Genomic DNA, 22,573 nt, shown 5'->3' with positions numbered 1-22,573 from the left:
GCTCCAGCAGGAGGGTGTTGTTACCTCTGGTACCTGAAAACTGTGAGAGAAGTAAGTGGATTCATATGTCTTGTTTTCACTTGAGTCACTGGAGAAGCACAAGTTACCTCTGATAAGGTACCTCCAGGGAGTGATTGTGAAGCTTCTTTAGGTAACTTCGTGCAACATCCCTGGTTCTGGTATTATGAGAATTTGAATTATTTAATCATTAAGATCTTAGAATAAAGAACTTGTTTTCTGGACCTGTAAGTGATGGCAACCAAGGGGTCTTCCCCCTTGTTAAAGGACAAGATAAAAATTAATTTCAATTTGGTTCAGAATTTGGGGTTTTTAGGAAAACAATTGCTTTAACAGACACTTTGACTGGTCTGTTACATTTTTCCTCAGACAAACCAGTGTTTTAGCCTAATCACTTCTTCAATGACATGTTCCATCAAAATCCTTTGGTTAAATACTGAGATCAAATATACAAACCTACAGCCACTCACATCACCTTTTTCTCCCTGTTTTTACCCCAGGACACTGATCCTCTCAAGGCAAGCAGGACACTTTGCTAAGAGCTGAATGGTGGGGTGACAGACCCACCCAGAGTTCTGATGTAAAATGATCAGCACAGCTCCAGAAGGACCTTCCAGTGGTGGAAACTTCCCTGCCCCACCAGTCTCAAATCCACATTTCATCTTTTATTCCTGGCAGATGTAAATTTTAATTCATATTTTTAATTTAAATTTTTTGAATCTTCTTTGAAGAATCACCAACTTGTCAAACATTGTCCAGTCAAAAATTAATCTCCATTGCAGAGATAGTGCAACAGCATTAAATCAGCTTAAATCAGGGTTGGGTTTGCTCTGTAAGACACAGGTGTCCAGTCTAATCCAGTATCAAAATCTGAGACTGATAAGTGGAGCAACTGTTGTTCCAAAAACAGAAATGGAGTCATGATCAACATCCCTCCTTTACAGGGAACAGAGATCTAAAGCAGTAGCAGATACAGGGAAAGACAACACTTCACATGAAAATGTGTCTGAGAGACTGAGAAATAATATTTTAAAAATTCAGAAAGAGGGAAATGAGGTTTTAAAAAAGTAAATGCCACATCCAGGCTGTCTCCCTCAGGAAAGGCAGGAGGTAGAGATCCCATGGGATATATGTGGTGTGGGTGCTTCTTCACATATGTGAGTTACAAAGGACTGGTTCTGCTCTGAGCTGAGACAAGTTTGGGGGTCTCCTGTTTTTCAGAACTGAGTTTGCTGAGCTGCAGGAGTCGCAGTGGCAGCTGATGTTGTGAAGTCAGGGCAGAAGCAAATGTGTTCCTCCAGCAGAAGTTAATCAGGATTTCTGTGACCAAGTCGAGTGGGCCCATCACAAGAATTTTCTTCCTGTCACACAAAGGCAATGAGGAGCAAGGGACTTATATCTCCATAAAAGCAACTCCAGCAGGGCATTCAGTTCTGGTTTAGGGGTTGGGTGGGGGTTCTTTTCCCTGACTGGAATGGCAGAAATTGCCCAGATAACTGTAGAAACTCTTTCACTGTTATCTCTGCTCAAGCCACAGGCTTGTCTTATCTCTCCCCCAGTGCCCCACTGTGCAGCTCCTACGAGCTCCCTGTCCCCCCCATACTGTTCACTCCCTCCCTGTAGTTTTGCCTTTCAATATGTCCTGAGGAATCCAATAAAGGCTCCTGCAGGAATTTGTAGCAACACATTCCTTTTCCATCATCATCTGCACTTTGAGCAAAGCTCTTCTCTTATATATCTCTTCTGACAGAATATGAAACCACAAGTATTTTAAGCTGAGACAAAGAAGGCAGAGGGCTGTAATCCAAACTGACAGCAACATTATTAATTGGGGAGGAAGAGGCTGAGCAGAGCAGATTGCTCAGAGATCTGAGAAATGGCCTCGTGGTGGGAGGGGGCTCCCAGGTAGTTCTGGGCACGGTGGATGGGCTGCAGAGCCTCACCTGGAGGACACCTCATCAGTCCCCAAAGGCAATGGTAGGAACAGAGATATGAGACCACACAGGGCTGAAGTGCCCCCACTCCCAGTATCTGCTTTCCTTCAGAGCCTGCTCTGGATGCTCTTGCTTTGATCAGGTCCCCGGTGAGGGGGGCAGGCACTTTTTCCACAGTGTCTCAGTAAGATTTTTACCAGCTCAGGGCCCTTTCTCTGACAGTGCTCGGGGTTCTCCTGGGTGCAGTTTTAGGATCTGTGTGTTCAGTAGCAGGATGTGCCATCCCTGGGTCCTGATTCCTCTGGAAGGTGAGCTGGGCTGTGCTGACCTGGAACCCACAGTTAGAGAGGGGGTAAACATTTCAACACTGCAATGGACCCCCCTCTACATTCTACAGACCTGTGCACTGGGATAAAACCCACTTACACAGCCATGCACTGGGATAAAACCCACTCCTAACACTTTTTAAGCTGATGGAGAAATAAGGGAGTTACATTCAGGAAGTGCCTGCTGGGGACCAAGTGAAGAAGTTCATGCTCCAGGGTCTGCTCAGTGTTTGCATGAAGTGGATGAGTCCAACCACGCTATTTAAATAATCTTCATTATAATGTAATCCAAGGTATTATTGAAGCCTGGCTCTGGTTTTAATTGTACAAGATTCTTCTGCAAATTTTGCTAATGATAATTTACACCGGTCCTAAGCAACAAACCCTTCTGTGAACATCCCTATTAGAGAACAGTTCCCTTGTGATGCCTTTGTTAGTCTGTTATATTGATTCACATTGGGCAATACATTTTTTTAACTTTTAAAACAGAACATATTGTGTCACTACATCAGCTGAATGACAGAAAGTGTCCTTCATACCTAGAAAAGAGGAGCATGTGGTACTTAATTGATCAAAGAGGGAGATAAATGGAAGACATGGAAGGAAGGAGGCCCTGGACAACTGCCTGTTTATTCTGATGGTAATGGATGATGTGAGGCAGCAGTTTGGAGCTGAAGACAGATTTATATTCCATCTCATGTCAGCTTTTCCATCATTTTCTGGACACCAGTGAAACCAGTCCACTATTCAACAGGACCTTTCCCCTCCTCCCCAGAACTTCTCCAGTAATCCAAGTCTTGTTAAACATCACTGCTGATGACTCCAATCTTCCCAAGCAACTCCTTTTAACTTCCCAACTGTGATTTATTAGACCCAGTCCCTACAAAAAGATGTAACATCTCCTGTAGAACCCCAAGGGGTAGGAAGGAGCTGGTTGTTGCAGTTGAAGGCAACTGCATCATCACATCACTGACCTGCAAGTCAGACCTCCCAGAGGGCTGCAGAATTCCTGTATTTCCATTTATTAGCAGACAATGTTTTCAACTGATGAGAAGTGAGTCAGTTTTCATTTACAGCCTCCAGTCACAACAAGCCTCTTTGGTCTCATGCTTTGGAATCTGTATTTTTCTTTTCTTGCATTTGATTGCTTTTTAAATGACCAAATTCCTCCTCTGGGACGAGCAAGGCAGCCAGAGTGGTGACCTGACCAACCACAAGGCTGTCAGTGGCTGTGGGACAGGTTTTGTCTTCTCAGGGGTTGCCTTGCAGGATCATCAGGAGATTGGACCCTGCAGCCAAGCCAGACCAGCCAGAGTTCAACTCCCAAGGGAGGTGAGGTTGGAAAACTGTGCCTCGTTCACAGGCTGAGGGGTTGGCTGAGAGCACAGGGACAGCTCAGGGTGATGCTCTGAGGGTGGTTTTCCTTCCCAGTCAGAATCTCTTCAGTTACTCTGGAAGAGCTTTTTGGAGGTTTGCATGAATTCTTATTGAAATTATGGAAAAATCTCCATGGCAATGGTAGACAGCCAGGATCCAATGCTCCTGCAGTGTTCATTACTCCTCCCAAGCCCCAGGGTGCTCTTGGGTCAAACTGAATTCCCCCTCCCCACAGAGGTCACTCCTTGAGCTGGGATTCAGACTCGTACTCCAAAACTTCCTCAGGAGTGCACAGGCCCTCCCTTCTTAATATTAATATTAATGACAATGAATATTTGTGTTACATGAACTTCTGGAGGCCTGGTATTGGCCTGGGCACCTTTGTGCTGCCCAAAGCAGAGCAGCTGAGGAGCTGCCCAGGGTCACAGACACATCAAGAACAGAGCTGGGCAGTGATCACAGAGTCACAGGATATGCTCAGTTGGAAGGGACCCACAAGGATTTTCCTCAGGATTAATTAGGAGAGGAGGTAAATATAAATTAATAAGTAAACCATTTTGGAGTTTAGGTCAGGTTTGTGTCAATCCGAGTTTCCAGAACTTCTGTGGAGCTCCTGGGTGTCGTATCAACATTCCCATGCCTGTCTGATCTCACATCTCCAGGCTGAATTTCCATTCAGTCCCTGTACTTTGTTTCCTGGTTAAATGTCCTGGTGTGCCATGGTCACACCACGACCTCAGGGATTGTAACCAATCCTGAGAAGCCTCCTCTGGGAGGAGAACAGCTTCAGAACACAACCCTACAGCCACTGGGAGTGGATAATTTCCAAGGAATTCAGAAACCCCACTCACATGTGGGAGAGTTGTCCTTCCTGCCAAGATGTCCTTCAACATGCAACCCTTGCCAGCCAAACTACACGTGATCTTTCCGTGGGAAATACCACGACAGCCCCAATTAAAAACATGTTTGAGTAACAGGTCAGATTTTAAAAATATTTTCCCAGTCTCTACTCCATATTTGCTGATTTTGGGCCACCCCATGATTTCGGTGGCAGTCTCTATTCACACCCCTCAGCCCCTGGGGAGGGTGAGCACAAACGGAGTTTCACGGCTGTCGCTTTTTGCAGTTGGATGTTTTCCCACCCCTCCCTTGATCCATGAGTGGTCTCCTGTCCATGTCACAGAGTCACAGAATATGTTGAGTTGGAAGGGACCCACAAGGATCATCGGGTGCAGCTCCTGGCCCTGCACAGGCCCATCCCCAGGAGTCCCAGCCTGTGCCTGAGAGTGTCATCCAAACACTCCTGGAGCTCTGGCAGCCCTGGGGCTGTGGCCACACATGATGTTGGAGTGGTGGACCAGAGGAGAGCGTGGCCATCCTGCTCTGCCCCCCAAAACTTTTCCTGGGATGCTGGGGACTGAGGGCTGGGGGGGACATCGGGTTATCTCTGCACAAACAGCCCAACAGTGCCACTGTCTGTCTGTGCAGAACTCTCTGACCTTGGGCAATGAGCCCCAGGCTGGAGCTCCTGTTTAAACCCAAGCCAACTCTTCATACAGCCCAGGTGGGAGGAAACATGAGCCCTGGCTGGCAGCTCTGGCTCCTGCTGTGTCCCCCTCCCCCTGCAGCAGCCCCCCCACCCAGGGGGGAGCAGAGCCCTCGGTCCCCCCATCACCTGCCCAGGCTGTGGCTCCCAGAGCCTCTGGGCACTCAGGGAGAGCTGGAGAGCTCATCACAGGGGGAGGGAAATGTCTTTTAGGAGATTTTTTTTTGTTTTTTTAAAATGAAATGTGCTGGTTTCAGGTGACCTCAGGGTGTTTTTGGGTAGCAGGGAGATTATTCTCCCCTCCTCTCAAGTCAGTAACACAAAAGCCCCAACCTGGATCAGCACAAGCTACTGATCTTTCTTTCCCTGTTTCTATTTCCCTCCCATGCTGCTTGTCCAGGCAAACTGACAGGATTCTGCTGGAAAGGTGGATGGGAAATGGTTTCCCACCTCATCTGCACTTGTGACCTGGCTTCTGCTCTCCCTGTGGGAGGGTTGTCCCCTTGGCTGGGTGATGCTACAGATCCTTAGTCCCAATCTTGCTGCTTTTTTCTTTTCCTCTGTTTCCTTCTCTCCATCTCTAGACCTGCAGAATTCTGGGAGTGGATTAAACACCTGGAGAACTTGTTCCAGAATTGAAAGAGAGGAAACCCAAAACAAGCCTGATTTTGGACTGTAACTGAGATGCACAAAAGGGGACAAGGACTATTTATATCTCCCAGCTCTCAGGCACCAGCTGACTTTCTGATGGGAATGGGAGTCTCTATACCAGCATTGACACCAACTCACACCCTGCTGACAACTCTTCAGGGCAAGCACAAGTCCCAAAAGCTGGAGAGCCTTGCAAATGAGTTTAAACCACAGCTGTGGCCACACTGGGAGCTGGGAGACCCACAGCAGTTCTCCTTTTCCACACAAGGTCCTTTCCCAGGGTCCTGAGCTGCCTGGGAGCAGGGCCTGGCTGGATGTGGCCCTACCTGCCCTGCTAACCCCAGCCATGCCCCCTTGCTCCCGAGGTATTTTTGCTCTGGAGTTTGCCTGGGGCAGTGCAATGCCATGAATAACTTTCCTGCTAAAAGCAAGAGGGGATGGAGAAATGGAAGAGGCAGGTGGGGTTTGGCAAGAGCAGCACAGGGGAAGAGATAAAGAATTTGGGTTGAGTCGGGGGTGGGGGAGGGAACAGAAACTGGATGGAAACCAAAGGGAGTAAAGGACATTGGAGAACAGCCAGATCAGGCCAGGCAGCAGGCAAGGAAAAGGTGGTATCAAAGCAACTACAGGGCATGGATTTGCATCTCTACAGCAGGATCAGGCAGGATTAGATCCATGGCAGAGCCCTTCCCAGGGCTAAGGTGACTCAGAGAGTAACTGATTTAATAGGGAAGAGCTAAATCCAAGGGGATCTCCTCATGGAGATGTTTCAGCAGCACATGGTGCTGCCTTGCCCAGCTGCTCCATCTTGCCCATCCACAGAGTCATGTCCCCAGACCTGCCAGGCTGGATGGAGACCAGGAAAAGTCCCCAGGGAAACACTTGGAGCAGCGTGTGCAGCTGGGGAGGTGATGGGATGGCAGTGGGAGGGAAACTCAGCAGAGCTGTGGAGCAGAGTCTAAAATCTCTCTCCATAAGCAGGGGGCTGTGGAGGTGCAGAGCACTTGGAATGTGAGAACACTCGTTCCTCTGCACATGACGTTGCACCTGGTGCTAAAGCAAATGTCTTGTGGCTCAGCACATGCTGGGCCAAGGATCCAACAGCCAATATCCATTCCCAGCTGCCCGGAGGACATAGGGAAGCAGTTGGCAGCACACAGAGCAAAGGTGACAAAATCTAAGTGCTGAGTTGAACATTCAGCCAAAAGCAGCCCTGGGAGAATATCTGGGTTCTGCAAGGGCTCCAAAACAGGGCCAGCAGCTGAGCAGTTCTAAGGAGCTATTTGGGACCTGTCCCATGTAGCCTTAGGAACCATTTCTGCATCCGAAATGGTTCACCAACAGATATCGACAATGTCATCAATATCTGATAGATCTGAGGCATCACTTTCTACAGCCCTGATATTCTACCAAGACAAAGAGGAGAAGAATCTCCAAAATTCTCTGGAAACTATTTGTGACACTACATTAAAAACCAGCAGAGAAATGTAATTTCAGGGGGAAAATACACACCTTGCCAGGAAAAGAGGAGTATCAGGAAGTACAGAAAACTTGGGACGTGTCTCTATGCATGGACAAAAGGGATACAAAAGCTTCAGAAATTTATATTTTGATGGGTAGCTTCTCTGAAACCTGGATGAAAAAATGTCTTATCTATAGACATTCAAATTTACAGTTGCTGTATCACATGAGGTGCTGATAGGAAAGGATTGTTTGACTGGGATCTGGCAGAGACAATCCATCCCTCACACAGACCAGGTTTATAATCCAAGCCTTGGGACAAGGTGGGTGCTGGAAGTCAGAGTCAGGCCAGGTCCAGGAAAACCCGGAGAAGGTTTTACACCTTCTGCGTTTCAAACCTGAGGCCAGGCAGAAACATTTCCCCAAAGCCTTTCAGACAAGTGCAGCAGAAAGGCATTGGCCAACACATCACAGGCTGCAGAGGCCCCTGTCCCAGGCACAGTTATGGGATTTCAAACTTGCATAAGCTGGGAAGCAGCAAGTGGAGTTCATCTGTCCTGAGCATTTAAAGCAGATGGCCTGCCTGGGAGGGACCTGCTTCTTCCCCTGGACTCAATCATATCTGCAGCTTAAGCTCTGAGACACCTAAGGTTAGGTTGGAATCCCCCAAAGAAGTCAGGTTTAGAAAAGTAGAAGCTGACAGACTCACAGGCACAGCCAAGGACGTGTCCTGGGTCCTGGCTCTGCCACTGCAGAACCCAGAGCACAGGAGCAGGTTTTGCAGGAGCTGGGCAGGTGAGCCAAGGCTCTGGGGGGGTGGGCACACAGATCTCCAGCCATGGGATTGTCCCCTCACCCCCTGTGTCAGAGCAAACTCTGACACTGAGGAACCTGAGCATCGGGTGGTGTTTCAGCATCCAGGGCATGGACAGGGCATGGACAGGGCAGGAACCATGGGAAGGACACACAACTCACACTTTGCAGCTGTCTCTGGAGGGGATGTTGGATTTACATAAGAGTTTAGATGCAGTTGGGGAGGAGAGGGAAAAACTCCTTTCTTGGGAATTGCCAGTCACCCAATGCTGGTGTTACTCTTGACATGAAACAGGACTGTGATTTGTGCTATTTATTGTTTCCACAGAGCTGCTGCTCCCCCAAAACAATGGGACCTTGGTCACCTGTGATGCTGCTCAGGGAAGCAAACTGACCTGGAAGACACTGATCCCTCAAGGTATTTCCAGTATTTCCCATATCTAAGGTGTGACTTGCAAACTACCCTGTACTTTTTCATAGAATCACAGAAAGGCTGGAAGGGACCTGAAAAACCTTTTCTATGTCCAGGCTCCTGCTGTTCTCCTGCCTGGTGAGAGAGCTGTGCCTTCAAAGAACTCCTTGGAGGTCTCCACTGCCTGGGAGAGGGATGGCAGGGATGGCTGTGAGCCACCACAGCGTGTCTGCCCCAAACCAAGCCCATCTCCCAGAGCACAGGAGCCCTGCCCAACCCCAGTGGTCCAGCTTTTCCCCACCCAGCAGGGGCAGGATTTTCAGCCCGACCGCACAACTGAGCCAGATCCCACTGGCTTCGTTTGCCAGGAGCTCTTTCCCATGACACTGTAATCCCACTGCCACAGTAACAAGCAGCACGGGGAGGCTTCATTGCCCCCACCCAGGGCACACACAACCCCTGTGAGAAAACAAATTCCTCCCATCACCATCAGCCCAGGGACAGATGAGCTCAGAAACATGACCTTCCTTCCTGGGGCTTGGCTGGCCCTTTGTGTGCCCAGGTTTGTGCTGCCTGACACTGCTGAGGAAGGATGGGACACCTTTCCTTCTAGGCCTGTTCCCTCTCACAGCCAGACTCAAGGTTTCTGGCCCTGGCCCGGGCCCTGAAGTCCTGCTGCCTTTTGGTGCCCTGGCACAGCTGAGAGGCAAAAGCAGCCTCTAAGGTTGGGCTTAAGGTGACCCAGTGGGAAAGTTCAGCCCCATCACACAGGCAAAGCCTGTCTCCCCTCAGCATCTCTTCCTGATCCCTCTCAGGGCTGATTTTTTTTCCTCATGCTGTGTCCTGAACATCCGGAAGAGCCTGGAGCCACTGCTGCTTCCTAAGGCAGTGGGGAGGGGCTCTATTAAGAGTCTGCCCAAAAAAGCCAGCACTCTTCATCCACCCAGGGGGTTAAGTCTGTCCCACTGCCTCACTGGGCAGGAGCAAATTAACTGGGGACAACTTGGGGTGCAAAACAAGCCCCAAGAAAGACCATGACCAGCATGTGCCCAGGAGGTCCTTGCTTTGGTGAATTTGCTGTTCATCAAAGTTGCAGCTGAAGAAGCCAATCCATGGGGTCTGTGGGGCTCTCCTTGAACCTCCAGAGTCTATCCAGTTATCCCATTTCAGTAGTGGTGTTTTGGGGGGGAAACAAGACACTCCTGGGAACCCTCATGCCCTGTGACAGACAGACATTCCCAGCCAGAGCTGGATCTGCTCCCCTTTGCCTCAGCCAAGCCCCAAGAAAGTGCTCCTGGCCTGCAGTAGCCCATCCACAGAGAGGCACTGCTTGCTTTAGCTCTCCTGGGAAGCAGACTTTGCATGGCCTGTGTGACAATCATACACAGTCTGGGTGACAATCTGGGCAGAGCTTGGGAGACATCAGGGAAAAATAGAGTAGAGCCAGAAGGGTGGGTTAGGACAGAGGGTTGGGAGAGGACCCCTGAGTGTCTTGAATTACTGCTCATGCCCAGTGCACTGGGAAGTTTTACCCAGGAGAGGCCAACTCCTCTGAGTGGTACTCCTCACCCACTTCCACGGGGTATGTCCCAAGGAGCTGGGCAGCCCTGTGTGCACCTCCAGGGCTGGGCAGCAGCGTGTTCCCTCCTGACAGCCCAGAACAGGAACTCAGGAGTTCTGTGTGGAGGATTGAACTGGTGGGGAAGGAGGGATGGAGTGACAGGATCCCGAGCAGAAACAAACCACAGTGTGAAGTGGCTGAGTTGGAGCCACGATGGGCAGCTCTGGGCAGTGGCACACGCTGGACATGGATGTGCTGAGCTCAGACACAGCCCTTGACCACACTCAGCTTGGCTTGGGCCTCAGGCACAGCCCGTGGCCAAGGCCCTTCCTCTGGCCCTGTGGTCATGTTGAGCACCACAACAAAGAGATGAGGTGTCCCCATGCCCTGATGGCCTGGAGACAGACCAGGGTCTGGAGGAGCCATGTGGGATCACCTGGGAAACCCATTCCCAGCCACTGCTCGGGGCTGCCGGAGCCAGCAGGTCCTGTGTGCCCAGGATGAAGGGCAAGGACACTTCTGCTGTGTCACCACTGCTGTGTCACCACTGCAGCACGAGGCCATCTCCAACACCCCTCCCTGCAAACGAGCTGGTGTTCCTCTGCACATCCACAGGCTTCCCTCAGATAACCTGCCTTGTGTCCCCAGGGAGAGCCGGAGAGCACAGGGCAGCCTGGAGTCACAGCTGTGAGGATGAGCAGCTCCTGCTCCAGTTCCATCAGCCCAGTTCCCGAGTTCCACAAGGCATCACATCCCAAGAGCTGACACACAGGCACTGGCCAGGGGACAGAGCACCCAGGGACACAACATGGGTGGTTTTGCTGCCACAGGAAACGTGCCACTGACACGTTCTGGATGAGCTTTGGTCACCAGTGTCACATTCCCTTAGTGCAAACACACCTGAGCTCAGCCCAACTGGTTGGGTGGGCAGAAATGGGCATTTCCAGTTACCTTCTGTAGGTGTGGGGAAAGGAGAACTAAAGGAATAACATCACTGTGTCCATGGAGGGATGGGGTTATTCAAAGGTATTTCCCAGGGATGTTCTTTAAGGCAGAAATGTACATTCTTAGAAAACAACTGGTATTTATTGACTGAAAAGAACACCAGCAGAGCAGACACTTGTGCAACTCTGAACAACACAAATAAGCGTATTATAATCAAAAGGATTATATAAAAATTAAGGTACAAGCAGGACTGTAATGCAACTTAAAACCCACAGCACCATTTTCCTTCTAGAGAAAATATAAGAGATATAAATAACATCCATACTTCTTGTCACATACCTTGTACATCTTGAGGTAGACAAAAGGTTTGTTTCCCTTAAAGCACAGCCCTTTTTTTTCAAGTGACATATTCTATTGTTGCAAATCAGCCTCCCAGTCTGACACAAGATGCCTGAGGGTGGAGGAATGACTATTGCATGACTGGGGGTTGTTACTCCATTCATTAATGGTTTTTGGCTTGCATGGCCCTTTTTGTTGATGTAATAAAAGCCCCCTTGCCCCCAGCACTGCCCTGCCATGCCAGCACCGATGTTCCATGGATCCCTGGAGCAGCCTCCAGGAATTACTGGTGTAGGATTATTACGTGGGGCAGCCTCCTGGTGTGTGATTCCTTCCCAAGCAGGTTCAGCACCTGGGGATGGTGGGGTCCAAAAACACCAGAAATGGGACACAGCTCAGCAAAACTTTTTATAGAATCTCAGGATGGTGTAGGTTGGAAGGGACCTTAAAGCTCATCCAGGGCATGGGCAGGGACACCTTCCACTAGCCCAGGTTGCTCCAAGACCTGTCCAACCTGGCCTTGGACACTTTTAGGGCTGGGGCAGCCACAACTTCTCTGGGCAACCTGTGCCAGGGTCTCACCCCCCTCACAGGGAAGAATTCCTTCACAATATCCCATCTAACCCTGCCTCTGGCAGTGGGAACCATTCCCCCTTGTCCTGTCCCTGCAGGCCCTTGTAGAAGTGTGACTGATGGAGGATGGAAGGATGGATGGATGGAAGGATGGATGGATGGATGGATGGATGGATGGATGGATGGATGGATGGATGGATGATGGATGATGGATGGATGGATGGGATGGATGGATGGATGGATGGATGGATGGATGGATGGATGGATGGATGGATGGATGGATGGATGGATGGATGATGGATGATGGAGGGATGGATGGATGGATGGATGGATGGATGGATGGATGATGGATGGATGGATGGATGATGATGGATGGATGGATGGATGGATGATGGATGGATGATGGATGGGATGGATGGATGGATGATGGATGATGGATGGGATGATGGGATGGATGGATGGATGGATGGATGGATGATGGATGATGGATGATGGATGATGGATGGATGATGGATGGATGATGGATGATGGATGATGGATGATGGATGGATGGATGGATGGATGATCGATGGATGATGGATGATGGATGGATGATGGATGGATGGATGATGGATGGATGGATGGATGATGGATGATGGATGATGGATGATGGATGATGGATGATGGATGATGGATGATGGATGATGGATGATGGATGATGGATGATGGATGATGGATGATGGATGATGGATGATGGATGATGGATGATGGATGATGGATGATGGATGATGGATGATGGATGATGGATGATGGATGGATGGATGGATGATGGATGGATGATGGATGATGGATGGATGGATGATGGATGATGGATGATGGATGGATGATGGATGATGGATGGATGATGGATGATGGATGGATGATGGATGATGGTTGATGGATGATGGATGGATGATGGATGATGGATGGATGATGGATGGATGGATGATGGATGATGGATGGATGGGGTGGATGGATGGGATGGCTGGCGGGATGCGGATGGATGGATGGATGGATGGATGGATGGAGGGATGGATGGATGGATGGATGGATGGATGGATGGATGGATGGATGGATGGATGATGGATGGATGGATGGATGGATGGATGGATGGATGACAGATGGATGATAATGGATGGCTATTTCCCTCATGCAAGGATCCATGACTACCAAGCCCAGCACCAAAACACACCAGGAGAGGTAATAAATGCTGGCCTAGGAGCTGCACACAGGGACAGGGACCAGGAGAAGGACAGGGACTGGCCTATGTGTGCAGCATAGCCCTCGTGTGTGCAGGGAGGGTCCCAGGCAGTTTGGAGTAGTGGGGCTGTGGCTGTCCTCAGGTTATTTGGCTCTCAGGCACAGAGGAAAGGATTCAATCCAATCCAGGACACTCCACAGGACAGCATGTGCAGTTCAGATTTTTCCCATCAATAGTCACTGAGGTACATTTGCACTTGGAAAAGGGTTCTTTTTATACTGTATAAGCTTTCACCTTTGCTGCTGTAAAGATTCCCATGTAAAGACTCCAATGAGATCTCCTTGTATCTTCATTCCAGCAATTTGCACATGTAACCAAATCCCCTGGATTTGCCAGACATTGTGGGGTGTGCAGCACAATTAAAGAGCTCCCACAGGACCCCATGGAGACCCAAGGTCTTCACAGCCCAGATCTCCAGGAGGTGGCAGAAGAGCTTTGCTGAAGATGATGCTTGGTCTTGGCTAGGAAGAAAATACAATTCAAGCCTAAGGATACCAACAAACAGACCTAGGTTTTGCTCCCTGATCACACAGAGACTCCCACTGCTGTCAGTTGAAGCAAATCACATTTTGGAATATCAACCCAATTAACCTCAAGTTTGGGTGATAAAACAGCCCTGGACAACTGAATGAAAAAGCAAACAAGCAAAACCACCAAGGTATCTGCCTCAGGCAAACTCTGTCACTCCTTTATCCAGATCATCATTCCTAAAACACTTAGTGCTGAAGGACACCAAAAAGGCTGACACTAGTGTTGCCTCAAACCCAAAGTATGCTCCAGTCTTTTCCCCAGCCCTCAAATGGGGCATTTTAAATTCTTTATTTCCCATCAGTGTTCATTGTCTGGTTCCCAGACTGAGCAAGGCTGTGTTGCCTGGGGTAGAAATGGGCTCTGAGTTAACCTGGCAGAGCAAAGTTGGGACCATCAGACATCCTGTCCAGACCTGGCTTAACAGCCAAATTTACTTCAGCCCAATGCCAAACCTCCATATTCCACAGGGCCCAAACCCACCCCAGGGGTACCAGAGAATGAACCATTCCTTAGGTCTTCTCCATATTCCCCCTTCCTTAAGCAGCTCTGAGCCATGCAAGGCAAGGAGCTTCAGGCCCCAAAGTCCCCTTTGGCACATGAAGAAACTTAATTTTCCTCTGAAATATCTTTTTGCCCAGTTTTTATTCAGCAATTCCTGTTGAACTGCTCAAGTGCAGCTTTGATAAAAGCAAGAGGGCAGAGTGGTGTCTCCTCCACTTGCTTCCCAAAGAATGGGATCCAGCTGTGCTTCTCCCTCCTTCCAGTGAGTCCCAGTCCCTGTTTAAATGGGAAAGATCCATATAATGCCACGGGATCCCCAAATGGGATCCCTGTGGTGGGATATTCCCTTTCTCTCTGATGCTGGACAAGCCCAGAGGTCTGTGGGGCAGAGGGTTTGGGATCAGTAGGGTAGAGCAGAGTGAGTTCCTTGGTCACTTCACCTATGATGCCAATTTTAGCTCGTTTGGAAGCTTTTTCATTGAGTGCCCAACACTGAGACCCATGGGAAGATTTCAACTCCAAAAGGATTAAAAGCAGCATACGGTCTGCTCTTGGGTATTTAGGAGGTAAAAAAAATAAGGCTAATTAAGCCTATTTGCAGTATTATGTCTGTCATAAACACTTTAATTCAGTTCAAGTCAACTTGAGCCAGAAAGGGGATAAAAAGGAATAAACCCTTTAAAAGACCTGTATCTGGGAAAAGGGAAGGTCTTGGTGGCCTCTGAACAGCCAGATCTGCTCTGAGACAGTTCTGTTCCAGCACCTGAGGGAGCAGAAATCAAACAGAGCTGTAAAAAATAAAGGAGCAAACAATTCAAGGTGTGGGCACACACTCCTCCCTGAGAAGGGGCTGTTCCAACAGCTGTGAACGAACAGCTGAGTCCAGGAGATCCACACTTCAGAGCTGGAGCACATCTCACCACCTCCCGGGAGAACCCAATCCCGTGGAAAGCTCACCCTATGGATGAGCCCATCTAGACAACCCAAACCAGCACCTTCACCCATTCCCTTGCCAGTGAACCTGGATCTCAGCTCAAGGATTTCCACATTCCTTGCAGCACCACTCTGGCTGGTTTATCCCCATTGCCAAGACTGAGCACACGCAGCAGCTTTGTTATCTCAGGGACAATCCAGAGCTGCTCACAGTAGGAACACTCTGCTGCTGCTGCAGGATTAGCCAGGAAAACCCCTGGAGTAGGAAAATACACTGTCATAGAGCTGATCACCCAGAGAGGTTGTGCCACACACACATTTACCTGGGGGCTAGATCAGGGGATGCCTCATTGCCATTCCCAAAATTGCTCTGTAAACCACAGCCAAAGAGACTAAATAGGCTGTTTCTATTGTGTTCAACTTAAAGTCAACTAGGAAAACACAGCTTAAAGTCTATATAGACTGTAACAGACTGTGCTCTCTCCCCCAGGTCGCCTTCTGCCATGGCAGATGCAGAGTGTGGATAGATCCAACTTCTCAGGTCAGGGACTGTCATCTCATGACTTGCAAATTCTTCAGATGCCCCAATTCCAGTGGTTCCTAATTCCCTTTCAGAACTTTCATCTGTCATTAGCACAGGGCAGGGCTGTGGGATGTGGCACACCTCGGGCACCAGGCAAAGAGTGGTGCACACAAGACAAGAAGGTGATTGATTGATTGATTGATTGATTGATTGACTGGGGGAGAGGGGGAAGAGAGATGTATAATTGGCACCACCACCCTGGATCCACCACCACAAAATACCCCCTGTGAGGCTGCAGATGGGGAACTTCACAGCCCTCCTGTGGCACATCCACTGCCACAGAGGCAGTTCCTGGCTCCTGTGTACAGCAAAGTTAAAATGTGGTTAAAATGCCCTTGGAGTCAAATGTCCAAACTACAGACCTGGAAGATGATGGACACGAGCTCCATTTGTTTGTAAACTGGTACTTCTGAGGCACAACTCTTGCACCAAAATGAGGCTGTTCAGCAGTGTGTCTTTTGAGTTCACAGCAGAAAGGATCCAACCAGCTCCCGGGAACAGCACTGGGAATCCCCTGCTGCCAGAGTCTTTTTGCCTTGGTGCAGGAACACGGCTGTCCCTGCTGCATCAGGATCCAATCTCTGGTTTTACTGCCTCCTCAGTCCCTTAATTCTCTCCTCTCCAGGAACCAGGGCACAAACCCTCAGTATCTCAACGTCACCACCCCAAAATAAGTGCACCTGAGGGATGGAGGAGGAGGATATTCCTGAAGAGTAAAAATTTTAACTCAAGAGAGATATATGTCACTGTTTCAGTGTTTCTGCTGTCCCACATTCCCCCCCCCCTCCATTCCTCCTTCCTGATGTGACACCTGACAAAACCTCTGGTTTCCCCCGCTCCTGCAGGGGCTCTCCCTGGGCTGCAGGATGCCAACGCTGAGGACATAGGAGCACTGCACGTTTCTGGTGCTGGCCTTTGCCCTCACCCCGCAGCAGAGAATGGTGTCTCTGTCTCCTGACAGCTCCCCCGGCCTCGTCCTGCCCCTACTGTTTGCAGCTGTACACCACCTCCTCCTGCATGCACTGCTGGCACTCCACGTAGCAGCACCACTGCACCTGGCAGTGGCAGGAGAAGGTGACCAGCCTGCTCTGGGTGTTGTAGCCTCTCCCGCAGCACATGCTGTCGCAGTTGCCCTCCCTGGAGCAGGTCCTCCCCGCGGTGCCCAGCGAGTATTTGCTGGGGCGGCAGAAACTGGGCGAGTCCTCCACGTACACGAGGTCGGTGGCGCGGGGGGCCGGGGGCAGCCGAGGGGACTGCCCGTGCCGGGGGGGCCCGGCCAGCTCCGAGTGCCCCACGGCATCGTTGGTGGTGCTGAACACCTTGACGGCGTCGTCGTAGCGAAGCTTCAGCAGCCGCCCGATCTCGTGGAAGGGCGAGAGCTGCTTCCAGCACGTCCGCACGGCGCAGGAGCCCGACACGCCGTGGCACTTGCACGTGGTTTTCAGGCCGTTCTTCACTGCCTGAGGAGGAGGAGAATCATAGAATCATAGAATCATAGAATCAAAGAATCATAGGATCAGCTGGGTTGGAAAGGACCTCTGAGATCATCAAGTCCAACCCTTGACCCAACACTGCCGTGGTTCCCAGCCCATGGCACTGATGCCACATCCAGTCTCATCTTAAAAGCCTCCAGGGATGGTGAATCCATCCCTTCCCTGGGCAGCCCATTCCAATATCTGATCACCCTCTCTGTAAAGAATTTCTTCCTAATATCCAACCTAAACATCCCCTGGCAGAGCTTAAGACTGAGTCCTCTTGTCCTGCTGCTGCTTCCTGGGAGAAGAGCCCAACCCCCACCTGGCTCCCCCCTCCTGTCAGGGAGTTGCAGAGAGTGAGGAGGTCTCCCCTGAGCCTTCTCCTCTCCAGCCTCAACACCCCCAGCTCCCTCAGCCTCTCCTCACAGCACTTGTGCTCCAGTCCCTTCCCCAGCCTCGTTGCTCTTCTCTGGACCTGCTCCAGGACCTCAATATCCTTCCTGAGCTGAGGGCCCAGAACTGGACACAGCACTCGAGGTGTGGCCTCACCAGCACTGAGTACAGGGGCAGAATCACTTCCCTGCTCCTGCTGCCACACTGTTCCTGAGCCAGGCCGGGATCCATTGGCCCTCTTGGCCACCTGGGCACACTCTGGCTCCTGTTCAGCTTCCTGCCAATCCACATTCCCAGCTCCCTTCCTGCCTGGTTGCTCTCCAGCCACTCTGTCCCCAGCCCATGGGGCTGCCAGGGGTTGTTGTGGCCAAAGTGCAGGACCCGGCACTTGGCCTTGCTGAACCTCATTCCATTGGAATCAACTCAACTCTCCAGCCTGTCCAGGTCCCTCTGCAGAGCCCTCCTGCCTTCCAGCAGATCAACACTCCCCCCCAGCTTGGTGTCATCTGCAAATTTGGTAATGGTGGACTTGATCCCCTCATCCAGATCATCAATAAAGATTAAACAGAACTGGGCCCAACACCAATCCCTGTGGACACCACTGGTGACCGGATCCCAACTGGATGCAGTACCATCCCCACCACTCTCAGCTCGGCCCTCCAACGAGTTCCTAACCCAGCACAGAGTGCCCCTGTCCAAGCCATGGGCTGCAGCTTTTCCAAGAGACTGCTACGGGAGATGGTGAAGTGGTGGACTTTATCTGAGCCTAGTTCTGGGCAGAGGCAGAACCTCAGAGCACAGACAACCTGCAAGGACTTCAGTTTTATTAGTATTATTTCTATTTTATGAGGGAAAAAGTAATAGTAGTTTAAAAAAAAATGAAGCAGAGGGATGGCTACAGAGTTGACTGGTGAGCCAGAGAGTGGAAAGCCCGAATGAGAACAAACAGCTGAATACCAAATAAGTTCTTCCTAAGCCTATTTGGCCCAGTAGGAGTAAAAAAAAAACAAAAAAAAAATCCAAAATAGTATCTCCAGCATGGTATATTCAAATGAAGACAGTACTCTGATTGAACAACGAACTGGACTCAGGAAATGGGAAACAGTGATAAGCCAGTAGCCTGTAGAGGCCAAATATGGAGGCCAATAATGCCAACAGAGGCCAAAATGTTCAGTCTAATGGTCTCCCTGACCCAAAGCTGTGACATGACGAGTTCCACAGCAAGTCACCAGCAGACTCATAATTGACCTCAAGAGTGTCAGCCCTTACTCTGTCTTACACATCCCATCAGCTCTGAAGCTCTAGCTGTTCACAGAGCTCCCTGTGGCTGTGGCACAGCCCATGGAGTCACTCAACCACTGAATGTTACAGCTCTTCCTGGGCTGTGTGTTGCTGTCACACAGCCCCTGGTACCACCAGAGGATACAGGATGCTCCTCTGCCTGTCAGCATGCAGCTCCTCACACCAGAGTTCAGGAGACTTTCCAGGGAGTTCTCAGTACCAGGACACACAGACAGAGGCACTGTTGTTTGTGAGCAGGGGCAGGGAATACCCCCCTCACAAACAGCCTCAGTAGGGGATGGGTTAGAAGACTTGAGGTCACTCCCACCCTGCCAGTGCGGGTCCTCACCTTGATGCCCACGTTGGTGTTGTGGATGTCCACCTTGGCCCGCAGGTCTTTGCCAATCCTCTTCTGCCCCAGGAACTTCTTGAGGAACTTGGTGCTGTACTTGAGGTTGTCCCCGCAGACCCCCCACTGCCAGGCCTTGCGGTTCTCCAGCCCCGGGGAGTCGTCGCACGTGCAGCGCTCCATGCGCCCGGCGCTGCAGGCCCGCGCCAGCGAGTGCGTCAGGGCCGCTGAGGACACGGCGTACAGGAAGGCCGTCTCCTTGAAACCTGCATTGGGACAGGGTAGGAGCAGGGTAAGGTGTTCAGCCGCCTCTACTGGCTCTCCTGACTGTCCATGGACTAGAACAAAGCACGACAATTATAAACTCAAAGAGACAAAACCCAATGAGTGTGTGAGGGCCACCGAGGACACGGCGTACGGGAAAGCTGTCTCCTTAAAACCTGCACAGGACAAAAACACTGCTTAGCTGTGCTGCTTAGGTGAGCAAAATGGGTAATCTGGGAGTGGAAGTTTCAAAAACAAGAACAAATCTAAAAAGAAAAACCCAAAAACTAAACCAAGCCCACACCGGGTGCTTGTTGTTTCCTGTGTGCTGATTGAACTAATGGCTAGTCTGGATTTCTTCTGCAGCCTTGGACTTCTAGAGGATAAAAATAGCCTAGAGAAGAGAAGACTAAGGGGAGACCTCATTGGTGTCTTCAACATCCTCATGAGGGGAAGCAGAGGGGCAGGTACCTATACCTTCACTCCTGTGACCAGTGACAGGACTCGAGGAAACAGCATGAAGCTGAGTTGGGGGAGGTTTAAGTTGGATATTAGAAAATGGTTCTTCACTCAGAGGGTGATTGGGCACTGAACAAGCTCTCCAGGGAAGTGGTCACAGCACCAAGCCTGACAGAGTTCAAGAAGCATTTGGACAATGCTCTCAGGCACATGATGTGACTCTTGGAGTGTCCAGGAGTTGGACCCGATGATCCTGATGGGTCCCTTCCAACTCAGCATGTTCTGTGATTCTGTGTTTCTGTGATTGGGACAGGGTAGGAACAGGGTAAGGTGTTCAGCCACCTCTACTGGCTCTCCTGACTGTCCATGGACTAAAACAAAGCACAACAATTATAAACACAAAGAGACAAAACCCAGCGAGGGACACGGAGGACGGGGCAGAGGGGAAGGCAGTCTCCTTAAAACCTTTGTGGGACAAGGATTAGGAAACGGCAAGAGCAGGAAATGCAAAGTAATAAAAAGGTTGAAGACTCCCTCACTGGCTCTCCTGACTCCTCATGACTAAAGCCAAGCACAATAATCACAGATACAAAGGCACAAAACCCAGCGAGTGTGTGAGGGACATGGGACATGGCAGATGGGAAGGCAGTCTCCTTAAAACCTGCACACGAGAAGGAGAGGGAGGGGGTAGAAGAAGAAAAGGTAAAATATGGTGTTCAGCCACCTCACTGGTTCTCCTGACTGTGCATGGACTGAAAAACTAAGCACAATAATTACATTAATTATAAATACAAAGAGATTAAACTCTTTACTTGCACACCACTCTATCGGAGAAGCTCCACATCGTGTTTGAAGTAACTGGTGTAGTGACACCCCAGTCTCACCCCATGGCTGTGACTGGTTCCATACAACTTCCTTGTGAGGGGCAGAGGAGGGGCAGGCCCTGAGCTCTGCTTTGTGTGACCAGGGACAGGACCCAGGGAATGGCCTGGTGTTGTGTCAGGGCAGGGTCAGGTTGGATTTTAGAAAAAACTCTTCCCCCAGAGGGTGGCTGGGCACTGACCAGGCTCCCCAGGGCAGTGGGCAGAGCACTAGGGCTGCCAGAGCTCCAGGAGTGTTTGGATGACACTCCCAGGCACAGGCTGGGACTCCTGGGGATGGGCCTGTGCAGGGCCAGGAGCTGCACCCGATGATCCTTGTGGGTCCCTTCCAACTCAACATATTCTGTGACTCTGTGACATGGACAGGAGACCAGTCATGGATCAAGGGAGGGGTGGGAAAACATCCAACTGCAAAAAGCGACAGCCGTGAAACTCCGTTTGTGCTCACCCTCCCCATGGGCTGAGGGGTGTGAATAGAGACTGCCACCGAAATCATGGGGTGGCCCAAAATCAGCAAATATGGAGTAGAGACTGGGAAAATATTTTTAAAATCTGGCCTGTTACTCAAACATGTTTTTAATTGGGGCTGTCGTGGTATTTCCCACAGAAAGATCACGTGTAGTTTGGCTGGCAAGGGTTGCATGTTGAAGGACATCTTGGCAAGAAGGACAACTCTCCCACATGTGAGTGGGGTTTCTGAATTCCTTGGAAATTATCCACTCCCAGTGACTGTAGGGTTGTGTTCTGAAGCTGTTCTCCTCCCAGAGGAGGCTTCTCAGGATTGGTTACAATCCCTGAGGTCGTGGTGTGACCATGGCACACCAGGACATTTAACCAGGAAACAAAGTACAGGGACTGAATGGAAATTCAGCCTGGAGATGTGAGATCAGACAGGAATGGGAATGTTGATACGACACCCAGGAGCTCCACAGAAATTCTGGAAACTCGGATTGACACAAACCTGACCTAAACTCCAAAATAGTTTATTTACTCATTTATATTTACCTCTTTGTCTATTCAATCCTGGGGATAATCGTAATATTCTTTCAGCAGTTCATTTGTAGAAAAGAAAACTATTAATGAGAAATTGTTTAACAAGTCCACAATTTAGGAATTAGTGCAAGGAAGAGAGACGGGTGACTGATCAACAACTCTGAGTGCAGGAATGGGTAAGATCAGCCAATATAGAAAAAAATTGGTTTATGAGAAATAGAGTGGTGGTACATTGCAAGGAGGAAAACACATTGAAGCAAACAAATATTCCACATGGGAAAATTCCGAATTTCCTTCCACATCAGAAGGAAAATCTGTTTACCCCAATAATGGAAGAGAGAGAGACAACCACAGAGACTTGATCTAGATTTACAGTTACCTGCTTGGAGCAGAGGTTGGAATTCACCTCTAGAATTCACCAAGTCCACCCTCAGATCTTTCCCTTATTATGTTCCTTCAAAGAATTCCCATCAAACTGTAATAAGAGATCAGGCCACTGACTGCTGACATCTGAGTAACACCACCACAAATGTGACCCGAGAACAGGACACAGAGCTCTCCTGACAGTTGTCAGCAAGAAGAATGAGAAGTGTGACTGACCATGAGCACAGTGGAGAGGCTGCATTACCAGCTTCAATACACACTCCATAGGAGCTCTTTGGAATTGCAGAATTACAGGTAAAGATCCAGCAACA

The 22,573-nt window shown here is 49.9% G+C and overlaps 1 protein-coding gene across 1 annotated transcript in view; it reads right to left on the bottom strand.

The window, feature by feature from the left end:
- Positions 1-16,372: 16,372 nt before the first annotated feature.
- WNT9B (Wnt family member 9B) overlaps positions 16,373-22,573 on the bottom strand; it is a 30,765-nt gene continuing 24,564 nt past the window's right edge. The window contains exons 3-4 of the mRNA XM_027711943.2: positions 19,282-19,547; positions 16,373-17,243 (exon numbers count right to left, since the gene is read on the bottom strand). Of these exons, the coding sequence (XP_027567744.1) occupies positions 16,767-17,243; positions 19,282-19,547 (743 nt within the window). The 3' untranslated portion in view covers positions 16,373-16,766. The remainder of the gene's footprint in view (positions 17,244-19,281; positions 19,548-22,573) is intronic.

Source organism: Pipra filicauda, unplaced genomic scaffold (genome assembly GCF_003945595.2).
Source record: "Pipra filicauda isolate LSUMZ 115617 unplaced genomic scaffold, ASM394559v2 scaffold336_size1087642_pilon, whole genome shotgun sequence".
Lineage (NCBI taxonomy): Eukaryota > Metazoa > Chordata > Aves > Passeriformes > Pipridae > Pipra > Pipra filicauda.
The sequence above is the reverse complement of the archived record's forward strand: the minus strand, read 5'-3'. Positions and strand labels throughout refer to the sequence as shown.